Here is a 12,434-nt window from a genome sequence, read left to right on the forward strand (position 1 = left end):
AATACTGACTTAGGCATCGGAGGGGTGTTAGCCAAGCTAACACCCACCTTAGTTTACAATTGTTTTGCAGCATATGCTCCAGGATATAGCTCCAGGATGTGTACTCAGGATAAATCAGAAGATTAGAGGATTGGCCCCCTCTCTCACGTTTAAGGGGTACTGATCCCTTCACAGGTTTAAAGGTATTCACCTTTCTCCCGAATTGGGTTTAAACACCCCGCCTGGAGCGCAAGTTATTCAGGGATAGTTCAAGGTGGCGGGACCAGTCCATGTAAAAGTGGCTGACAATTTCGTTACTGTTGGCTATATCCTGAATTCTAAAGGTATATGAGGATTGATCACCCTCTCTCACGAAAGGGTATTTTCATACTCTCTAAGGTTTAAAGGTTTTCACCTTTCTAAGTCTTGGAGTTTATACACTCCCGCCTGTAGCGCATAAAACTCAGGGTTTATCCCCAGTATACTAAGGGTTCATTTCAGGATATCAAGAGTTTTGCCCTGAGGTATGTGGAATTCATTCGAGTCAAGAATATGAATACATTTGTGTTTCTATGTTAAGTACAGGGGACATACGTCATACTATTCTGAAGATGGATTCGAGTTTATAAGTGTGCACTGGGGACAAGCCTATAATGAGGAATTGAAATTGATTCACTGAGAATCTCTGGTATGATCTTTCCTTTTTACTTAGACGATTAATAGGTTGTATTTTGATATCTTTATCAGCATATCTTTCAGGATATCTACCAGGATATATCTGTAATATGTTCCGAAAAATGTGCAAACAAAACAATTTTCACAAGTGAAATTCATATATCGATGACGACAATGATAAAGCCAAAAAAGGGTTATATTATTAACATAGCAAAAGATTATGCAATTGGCTTCGTCTCAAACCGAGACCCATCCACCAAAAGCATAATTAGTTTCCTAACATATTTACTTAACAAATGAAGGCTTCGTCTTGGAACCCAAGATACCTCCACCTTCACTTGTTAAAAGCGTTCAAAACAAACCATACTAACTGATGACCAAGGGCTTCGTCCTGAAACTCAGGATCCCTCCACCTTTGGCCATCATATTGTCTACGTGCAGGAAATTAAAATTGTTCAACAGACAAGAAAAGTAAATTGTTCAGGACATCAACCATCAAACCTGAAAAAAAAAGTGGGCTCCGGCCTAGGCATCAATATCCATCATCGCCCACTCAGCTGCCCTCACACAGCGGCATCCTCTCCTGCTTTCCCCGGCTTCTCAGCACCGGCATCCTCTCCAGCATCCTGTCCAGCATCCTCACCAGCATCCGCTCCAGCATCCTTCTTGTCTCCAGCCTGATCCGCCACCCCTGCTGACTTGGAAGATTCACCGGCTTCAGATGGGAGTGGCACAGCCTTGCCTCCGAGCTCCTTCAGCTTGGCTACCCAGGATTCAATTGGCCAGGATGGGCAAACAAGACCTGTCTCCTTGGCCTCATAGGCCATCTTGATGCGTGCTTGTAACAGGGAGACAATAGCGGAAGTCTTGATTCCTTCCCGGAAATTGATCATGGCCTGATCGTGATCCATTTGCATGGTGGCCAATTTGAGCTCAGCATCCCGGGTGACCTTTTTCAGCTTATCCTCATAGTGCCGGCTCTTCGCTTCAGCAATGGCACCTTGGTCAGCAACGGTGCTTTCGAGCTGTTTGATCCTGGCTTCATGAAGGGCGACGGTACCACATGCATCGTTGTACAAGTGGAGCAAATGCTGGAGGCCCTGTGCATCAATAACAGGTACAAGTTAGAATATGTATCTCTATAATGACTAAGATATCCTATCAGGATATCCAGTTAGGATATCCAGGCAGGATATATGTGCAGGATATACGTGCAGAATATGTGTCAGGATATTACCTTGTTGAGGAAGGATGTCATTGGCTCTAAGGAATCGGTGAAGCTGAGCTCGTCATAGGAGAACCCTTCTGAGCTTGGAGCGCTGACTTCAAGGCCTTTCCTCTTTTTCGCCGTGGAAGCACGAGTCCTTGGGTTGGCCTTGGGAGCTGGGAGTGGCTTGGAGCTAGTAGCAGCAGGAGCCTCCTTCTTGACTATGGAGGGAGTTGGATAGCTGTCAAGTTCGTCAAGGTCTAGATAGACTGGGACTTTGCTGGAATCTGCACACAGGGAGTAAAATTCTAAACCTTTCCTAAAGATATCAAATAAAAAACATGTGTCTACAGGATATCTTGCAGGATCCTTACCAGACATGGTTGCGCTTGAAAGAGGGCTTGGGGTTGCTGGAGATGGGTTGAAACTTCTCTCTGCTTCCGGAAGGAGCCTGATAGCGTCTATTCTTTTTTGAGAATCTGCAAGGGGAGGTGCTAGCTTCCTAAAATCAGCTGTACAAGAAAACGACAAAGTCAGTTCAGGATATAAAGCAGGATAACAAGCAGGATCATCTTTAAACCCTAAATCCTACCCTTCTTCAACCAATGCACCGGATAATCCGCTCCACCAGGGATTGAATCTCTTTTTACGAAAAAGAATTTGGATTTCCATTCCTCTTCATTCCTGGTGGCTCGGAGGATTAGTGGGTCACTGGAAGTAGAATAAAACAAGAATCGACAAGAACCGTGGCACCTAAGTCGGTATGCTAATGGGAGATCATGAACAGAAAGGTCAGGGATATGGTTGTTCTTGATTTGATCAAGAACGGACAAGACTCGCCAAAGCATTGGCATTGTTTGACTGAAGCAAATTTTTGTGACATCAAAAAACTCGGTGATAAATTCAGAAAAAGGGAATTGCAGCCCTAGAGTGAAGGGGAAAGCATTGAAACACAGCCACTCGTCGGAAACCATATCCGATCGGATTTCCCGATCAAATGGCCGGAACACCGTCCCTTTTGGGAAGATGCCGGAGGATTTGAGGGCCGACAAGTGGGCACTGTCGAAGGAGCATATTTCCTTCTCCGGATCTTGGAGAATATTCTGGTGAATGAATGTGGGGGCGGAATCGCCGGAGCTGGATCTTGTCTGCCTTGTCATGTTGCCGGAATATTGAAGAGGGTGAAAAAGGAAGATGAAGTTGAGAGAAATTGTTTACCTTTTTTCTCTTCGGAGATAGTTAAATGGAGACTAGGATGAAAAAGATATAGGGTGTGATGAGTAATTATAGGCCGGGTGGTCGAAAGCTATCACATCAATGGTCTTATCTCTTCATTGCCTCGTTCTTCGGGAAAAAATATAACCGTTAGTGACCAGGATACTTAACGGTAACATTTTTTGGGGACAATTGTTATGGGTGAAATTCTGAGCCTATATCCTGGAAAATATCTTGATATATATCTTGTTTATTGTATCTGTTTACATCCGGGATGCTGACTCAGGATATTGGTAACATCCTGAATGGTATCCTTAGGATCACTAACGGATTAAATGCAGGTACGTGGGTTAGAAGCTAGCAACGTTCATGAAGACCTTTTCTACTGAAGACTCGGTCCAAGTCGTTCACAAGAAGCCGTTGAAGCCGCATTACTCGGTCTACAACGTTCACATTGGAATATTCGGAGCATCCCATGTTTATAGGAATTTTAGTTTGTAATTCGTTACTATAAATAGTGGGTATATCAGATCAACTAGGACATCACAATCACACTCTCAACACTTGCTTTCTCGCAACTTTCACAAAATTCATTGTAACACTTAGCGATCTGATCTATATCCTGCACTGTATCCTGAAGTTTAAAGCAATAAGAAGAACTAGGCAGCTGCGATTGTCAGCTCCCGAGGTTTTATGCCGGCGATCTAGATTGATCAAGGGCTTTCCTCGTACATCTCGTGTCATTTACTTTACTTTATTGCTCATTGTTTGATCGTAGATACAGCTCAATATCCTGAGCCGTATCCTGAACACTGTTTTTCCAAAGAACCTAACAAGCATATTTTCAACACACTTTTTAGCACACTACCTCACTCAACTAATTTGATCACTTAATTGCTTCGGTAAGTTTTGACCAAAACAAAACCTATTTTATGAATTTGTGATATGAATAGGATGATCAAAGTGATTATTGATATGTGAAATCTCGAAGTAGGGTGATGCTGTAATGCTTGAATCATAGAAAACTTATCTAGGACAAAATAAAGATATGAACAAGGATCGATTGTTGATGAACTATAAGACGAACTAGTAGAAATTCATGCATTGTATGCTTGTAAATAATGCTTGTAGTTATGATGAACACCAAGTGTTTAATGAAATGCTTAAGAGAATAAATGTGTGAAATTCTAAAAAATTAGTGATAATGTTTATCACTTGAAAATGAGAAATTTATGTAAATGATGGAATGAAAGTGTTGGGCTAAATGAATGAATGCGTTTAATGTAGGCGTGAAAGAAGAAGGCTCAAACACTAAGAAAACGGGAGACTCACAAGATCGAGGTACGTTAGTGTACACCCTATTTCTATTATGTTGTTATATGCATAATAATCTCAATCGTATTGTGTTGTTATGACAAAAATTGTGATATTTGAAATCTATGGTGGTTTGGAAGTGAAAGTATGATCCGTCATAAACGGATGTTGAGAAACGATTAAGTTACGAAAGGGAATGTATCATACCCGACTCTTTCTAGTCGAACCGGGTATGGGAAGTTATGTACTTACGAATGAAAACCTACTCAATCCGTCTTTCTCGGATTGAGGTGTAAGTGTAAGAATATGTTTGTTCGTTATGAACGAATCGAATGAAAGTTATGTTAAGATGCTAGTACCCGTCGCTAGCGGGTATGCTAAGAGAAGTATGTTTAGTCTCTGCATTGAGGCGAGAATGTAATGAACCGTCTAACAGTTAGTAATGTAAATGAATGATGTAAAATATGTGCTAGAGACGAATCAACTTATTAGTTAATAATGTTAGTGACGAAGTACTAATTTATTTGTTTATGTTGAATGTAGGTAAATCCTCAATCTAGGCGGTCGGATGATTTGGAGCGAGCACATGCACACATTATGACCATCAAGCGTTTCCGCTAGTCCGTATTAATGTTTAGGGTCAAAATGCTTGTTTTGTATAACCTTGTTAGTAGTCACACTTTTTAACTATTTTTGGTTGTGTTCACATTGGTTCTCGCAGTTCTCGCAATAAAGGTGGTTCTCGTATGAACTTTACCCTATATATATATATATATAGATATAGATATAGATATATATATATATATATATAGGGTGAGAGTTGGCTACAAAGTCCAATTTTACTACAAAGTGTAAAAAGTCATAAAACACCATAATGTTAGCCATAAAACACACTCAAAACCCACCAGTAACAAAGTGAGGATTACTAAAACGCCACATTGTGGGTTTTGTGTTGTATTTTGGATGATAAAGCTTTGATTATCGAAGACTAACATTAATGTGTTTTATGTTAATTATCATGTTGTGTTTTATATGCATAGTTCTGCGATAGTGTGTTTGAAGTTTTTATGGAATGCTAGGGTTTGGGTATTGTGTTTTAGTGATCTTTACTCTGTTATTTGTGGGTTTTGAGTATGTTTTATGGCTGAAATTGTGGTGTTTTATGACTTTGTACATTTTGTAGGAAAAATGGACTTTGTAGCCGAACCCCACCCTATATATATATGGGAAAAACCCCGAGTTAAAAAAAAAAAAAACTCGAGAAACTCTATGAATGCATCACATTTTGCCACATGTTAAATCTTTTTTTTTTTTTCAAAATTCTTACACGTAACAATCTTTGTCAGGAGAGAAAAAGAGTACATGTTACATCTTTTTCATCCGTTATATACATGTAACATCATATGTTACGTACACTTTTTTTCAACAATAGATTTTTGCAGGTTTTACAAAGTATAACATTGTCGAACTTAGTTTTCATGAGTTTTAATTGTGTAGTGCATGTAAAAATATGTTACATGTTTTATAGATAAATTTTAGTGTAATATACAAAACCTGTTACACTTTTTGTGTCAAATATAAAAGTGAAAAAGCAAAAGCTGTTAGTGTACTTTTTGTTAGTTTGTTACATGGTTAGAAAAACTGTTTTATGTAACATCCAATCTCAACCATAGATTTTTTTGATGAATGATGAAAATTAAGTTTTTAAAGTTTTCTTAACTTGTGTAACATGATATTATCAAAAAAATCTATATTTAGTGGTTGTTGGATTTGGCCCTAATTTGTTGGGCATGATGATGATTACGTTCCAAGTTTGTCACTTGTGTTAGGTTATCTGGTGAATGATGTATTCCTTTTTGGTTGGTTTCGATATTTGTAAGTAGATAGTTTATTTGCTGCCAAATTGTTTCAAATATTTATTTTTAGTTTTGATTTACATGGACATGCTACACAATTTACATGTACCCAAGGGCGTAGCTTTTAAGGGGCCGGGAGGGGCGCCCGACCCCCCGAACTTTTCGCTTATTAGTGTTATATATGTACGTTTCGTGTAGAATTTTTTAGATATATACGTTTTCGACCCCCGGTTTTATTAAAAAAACTGATTACTTATATAGAATTTTTAGGTTCGGTGACTTCCGACCCCCCGGTGGAAATTTTCAAGCTTCGCCACTGCATGTACCTTTAACCAATTTGTCACCTAATAATGCAAGACTGACTACACATTAATTAGTCAGTCAAGATACACAATACTTGTTTCATGAACTTAAGTCTATGGTGTTTGGCAGAATGGACAATGGTGTTTGGCAGAATGGCCATTTATTATATGTTACTTGTGAAACAAAATAAAAGGGCTGGTTGTTATCCACTTTGACAAGTGGAGTACGTTGTGAGGGTCAAAACTCAATGCCTCCAACTTTGCGTCACTCAAAAGCATATACATTTTGATTTCCAAAAATTATATTATATAAATTAAAAAAAAAACAATGTCAAAACCCAAAATACGTGAAAAATTAGTTAATTAAAGATAGTTATCTTGTAACTTTTTTTAAAGACGGTCATAAATTTATTTGGAGAAAAATGCCCAGATAGTACCTGTGGTTTTGCGTTTTTTTACGTTTTGTCTCAAACTTTCTAAAATTACCTCAATAGTCCCCAACTTTTCATTTTTTGTTCCCGGATAGTTCCTAGGTCTAACTTCAGTTTGTTTTCTCTGTTAAGTCACCCCATGTGCATATCACGTGAGGGGTATTTTGGTCAGTTTCTGTGTTTCTTTTCTCTTGCCTATTAAATAAGTCTCTTTTTCCCACAAACCTAACCACCAACATTTCTCCTCATCATCAGTGTTCTTCATCTTCATCACTGTTCATCTTCTTCCTTAGCGGCGAATCGACCCCATCATCCTCATGGTTTTCTGCAATTGTGGCCAAGATGCAATCATAGTTACGTCATGGACTGATCTCAACCCTGGTCGCCGATTCTACTCTTGTCCAACCATGGTAATGTATACTATTACCGATTTTAATAATCTAGGGCTTAAAAAGTTTGATCCTTTCTTCCTTCTCTGTAGAATCCCAACTGTGGAAGATTCATAGGGTGTGTGGACCCACCAATGTGCAGTCGTGCAGTGGCAATTATTCCTGGGCTTTTAAGACACAGAAACCAAGTTGATGCTGAGTTAGCCAAGATGCGGGAAAAGAATCGGCTGAAGAACAACATCATTACGGGTCTTTTAATACTTTTAGGGTTTGTGTTTTGGATGTATGTTAAAGGTTGAATGTATTGGATATTGTAATGTTTTTAATGTGAAGGATGTTGTAATGTCTTCAATGCAATGGATATTCCCAATGTTTTTTGAAAATCTGATGCATATACATAGCATTCAATGAGCAAGCTGTATGAATTTGGTTCTTTGGAAGTAATTATGTCTTAAATGTGGTTGGTGAAATATGGATAGCATTCAATGAGTAGGTTGATTCAATGAGCAGGTTGTTTGAATGTGGTTGTTTGGAAGTAATTAGGTATCGTGCAAAATGTGTGTGCGAAATGTGTCGTTTAAATCTATTGTGCGAAATGTGTTGTTTAAATCCATTGTGCAAAATGTGTCGTTTAAATCAATTGTGCATGACCTGTTGCAACAAATGAACACAATAACCTGTCCAAACTTCAAATACCAGATACAACCTTCAACAAACATAAGTGTCCAACATTTGGACCAGATTTAACATTCGACAAACGTGAAACTAAAACACAAAATAGTAAACCACAAACTTTAAACTACTGACCATTAAACATCCAACCATACACAATATCCTACATTACTATCATCAACATAACAAGTCCAAAATATGATGATAATTGTCATAGATGTTCTAATAAGCTAAATAAACACAAACGACTGCATCAATGTTTTAAGACAACCCAAAAACCATAACCCGACAACCCGAAAACCATAACCCTTAAACACTTGGACCTGCCTGACCAACCTTAGTAGCTTGATTACCATCTTTCTTCTTCTTACCTTTCCTCCCTTTCTTCGGCTCGACAACTTTTTTGGTCCTTCCATAAGTTCTTTGGTTGTGGCCCTTTACACCACACTTCTGGCAGTTCACGACTTCCATTTTCTTGTGAATTTGCCACCAACCACAGCCTGCTCGTTATCAGCTTCAGCAGCCCTGTTTCTCTTGTTTCTTGCTTGTGAAGCCCTTTCAACTTCATCCTGCAACTCCACAGCATCTTTCATTCTTTTCTTCTTAGGTCTGCCGATAGGTGTGTGGTGCAGAGGTGGGGTTAGTTTGGTTGGAACCTGTGATTTTGGCCACAATTCTCTACCATTAATGGGACCATTGGTATGACTATAAACCCTCTTCCATGTTTCAAGATAATAACATTCATTAACCCATGATTCCGGGGGTCCAACCTCTTGGCCATTCATTGCCATGTCCCAATTGACAACCACATCATGCCTACAAGGGATTCCTGAAACTTCCCATTCTCTACAAGTGCAAACCCTATCCACAACATCCACAACATACTGTTTATGTGTTGCAGCACCATCCACTGTGACCTTACCACTGACCTGATACTTTGTCCCACCACTCCACCTAACATTATAATTTGCAGCTAATTTCTTTGTGTTTTCAAAAATCTTTGCAACTCTAGGAGTAAGTGGACCATTTGTCTACCGAATCTTCCTGAGAACATTCACAATCCTCTGCATTAGATACTCCCTGACAAACTCCAAAGCAGATATTATAGGCTTGTCTCGACCATTGACTGTCCTTGCATTCAAGACTTCACACATATTGTTCAACACCACATCAGATTGTGCCCTACCTGTATATCAAATTGCCAAAGTCAATGATCAATATATGAACAAAGACAACAATAAACAGCAATAAACAGCAGTAAACAACAGTTATAAGCTTGGTATGAACAATAAACATCAATAAACAGCAGTAAACAGCAATAAACAACAGTTATAAGCTTGGTATTACCAAATAAACAGCAATAAACAGCAGTAAACAACAGTTATAAGCTTGGTGTGAACAATAAACAAAAATAAACAGTAGTAAACAGCAGTTATAAGCTTGGTATGAACAATAAACAGCAATAAACAACAGTTTTGGTATGAACACAACAATTTTGATATGCATATACCTGTAAAATGAGACCTGTTCCTGTGAATGGGTGGAATATTTTCCAACCAGTTATAAGCTTCAATGTTGTACAACCTCAACTCCTCCAATTTTGCTTCAAAATCTGGAACTGTATAAGCTTTGGATGCATTTTGAAGACAATCCTTGAAGGCATCTCCTCTCCATTGAAGTTTCATGTTCTGCCATATATGCCTTGCACAAAATCTATGCTCAACTGCTGGAAATACCTGAGTTATGGCTGGTATTATTCCCTGTTTCATCACATTTCAAACATTAATTATACAAAAACAGACTTAGGATAATTGTTGAATGTAATACCATACCTTTTGCCTGTCAGAAATGAAGGTGAAATTTGCATTATCTGGAAGATCCAAGTCATCTTTAATACACTGTAGGAACCAGATCCAGGAGTCTTTGTTCTCAACCTCAACAATTCCATAAGCTAAAGGATAAATGCCATTTTTGGGATCTAAACCAACTGCAGTTAGCATCTGACCAGGGTAGGGGCCTTTCATAAATGCCCCATCTAACCCCAACAGTTCCCTCCTACACTCTTTAAAGCCTTCTTTCAGTGGTCCCAGACAAACATAAATCCTCTTGAAGATCCTTGTGGGTGCATGTGGGTTACACTCAAGCTCAAAAACAAATTTAATTGTTGTACCTGGATTGGTCCTGTGCAGTTCCATGACATAGTCCCTGAGGCTTGCATACTGATCTTTGAAGTCCCCTTGAATCTTCTTTGTAGTCTTGAGCTTCGTCCTGAAAGCCTGTAATCAGTTTAAACTTAGTTAATGGTCTGTAATTAAAGAAAATAAACACAAGCAGAAATTAGGGTTTATACCTTCATTTTTGTCACAGACAGCTCATACTTCCTCCCAAGCTCTTCTTGTAGCCTACTTACTGAAATATTAGGGTTGGCTGCAATCTGATTCATCACAAACTCTTGTTTAGCCAACAAGGTAGAAGTGAAAAGTTGTATTTTTTCTGGATGTGAGACACTTGTGATCTGGTTGGTAAGTCTTTAGTCTTTACCACCCAAGTCTCATCTTCATCGCTCAATCTAGACAAGTACAAAACCCAAGGACAATCTACACTATTTAACCTACCATTCATTTTATCATTGCATTCTACCAATCCTTTTTTAAACCCCTTTTTTGTCCCACTTGCAGAAGATTCCTTGCTTTTTATGCAACTTGCAGATTGTATATGGATACCTGGCCCACTTTGGCTGGGCCCAACTTGATTCGGCCCACATGTGAAAATTGGACATCTACCCTCACAAACCACCCTAATTCTTTTTTTTTTTATCATTTCTCAGAAAAAACAGTGCCCTCCTTGTTTCAATTGCATGTTTGTTTATCTTGTCTTTTGCCACTTTGGCTGTTGGAAACATCTGACCAACATAAAAGGTCACTTGGGATGTTGATTGTCCATCCCTCTTTTTCCTCCTCAACTCTCTTAATTTCATACTTCTCCTAGTCTCGAAATCTTCCATTTCCTCACCAGTCAAGCTGTCAAAAGACTCATAACTTAGATTTTCATCATCTAATAAGTCATCACTAGTATCCACATCATGGTTGCCAACAGACTCTACTTGAGCTCCCATAAACTCCACACCCCTGTCAACATTTGCATGGTAGTCCATCATGTCATACTCAGCCTCATCCATACTCTCTAACCCCTCTCCAAAGTCACTGTCATCTGAATCATCATCCTCAGATGATTCATCATCATCAGCCTCAGCACCATCAGTTGCCTCACCACCCTCATCATGCTCAGACTCACCACCCTAACCATGCTCAGCCTTACCACCCTCATCATGCTCAGACAAACCACCCTCACCTTGCTTAGACTGACCGACCTCAGACTCATCACCCTCCGCTTGCCTAGACTCACCATCTATTGGAAAATCAGTTGAGAAATTTGCATTGTCAAAATCATAGCTAAAACTGTTAGTGAACGATGCATTCTCCACAATTACATTAGCCTCTACACCACCCACATTAGCCTCTACACCACCTACATTAGCCTCTACACCACCTACATTAGCCTCTACATCTTCATTAGTTACAACTTCATTTACAACTTCATTAGTTGCCTTATCAGCAGCCTCTACACCACCTGTGTTACCCTCTGCATTAACAGCCTCTACACCACCTGTGTTACCCTCTTCAACATCATCATTTACAACTTCATTAGTTACCTTATCAGCAGCCTCTAAACCATTTACATCAATTTTACATCTTTCCATTGAAGTAAGAGATTTTTTGATACCCTAAGTTTATTTCTTCTAGGCCTTTGAATGGTATTAACAACACCCCCCTCATTTTCTAATTCTTGAATAACCACCTTCGACGGTTGTGTAGGACTAAAGTAATATTTAACCTTAGTTTCACCATGTTCTATAAAGACCTTAATCACTTTGTTTTTTGCAACATATTTGGCCAAAAGCCTAACATCACCATCATTACCTAAAGGGCATAATCCAACGTCTAAATCTAACTCAGGAATCTTAAAATGGTAATACAACTTCACATCAGGAACATGTAGTTGAAGATCTCTCACCATCCAGTCGATTTCATGCACTGAAAATTCATCAATGTTGCAGTAGTCAACATAAGCAGCTTTGCCAAAGGCGTATTTTCTTCCTGGTGACGGAGTAAACACACCACCATAAAGAAGTTTTATGCTGAAAAAGTTCTCAAAACCATCTGCACATACATTAAACTCACATTAGGGTATAAAATTAGAGATATTGTTAGGGTTTTAACAGTTTATTTGTCTATATTGCATGTTCTTGAACCTGTAGCATTCTTGCACAATGAAGCTAGGGTTTTAACGATACGTACCGTAAACACTCTCTGGTACAAAGGGCTTCACATACT

At 38.9% G+C, this 12,434-nt stretch overlaps 1 protein-coding gene across 1 annotated transcript; it reads right to left on the reverse strand.

The window, feature by feature from the left end:
• Positions 1-1,149: 1,149 nt before the first annotated feature.
• On the reverse strand, positions 1,150-4,795 carry LOC118486529. Its single transcript, XM_035983031.1, has 4 exons — positions 4,750-4,795; positions 1,892-2,148; positions 1,605-1,754; positions 1,150-1,155 (listed from the first exon to the last, which is right to left on the reverse strand). The coding sequence occupies exons 1-4, from the start codon at positions 4,793-4,795 to the stop codon at positions 1,150-1,152; spliced, it is 459 nt and encodes a 152-aa protein (XP_035838924.1).
• Positions 4,796-12,434: the final 7,639 nt, after the last annotated feature.

This window comes from Helianthus annuus, chromosome 14 (genome assembly GCF_002127325.2).
Source record: "Helianthus annuus cultivar XRQ/B chromosome 14, HanXRQr2.0-SUNRISE, whole genome shotgun sequence".
NCBI lineage: Eukaryota > Viridiplantae > Streptophyta > Magnoliopsida > Asterales > Asteraceae > Helianthus > Helianthus annuus.

Coding starts and splice junctions, on each gene's coding strand:
- LOC118486529 (XM_035983031.1), bottom strand. CDS start 4,795: ATGCAGAGACTAAACATACTTCTCTTAGCATACCCGCTAGCGACGG. Junction 2,149..4,749: donor AGCATACCCGCTAGCGACGG/GTACTAGCATCT, acceptor CCCTGTGTGCAG/ATTCCAGCAAAGTCCCAGTC. Junction 1,755..1,891: donor TGACATCCTTCCTCAACAAG/GTAATATCCTGA, acceptor ATTGATGCACAG/GGCCTCCAGCATTTGCTCCA.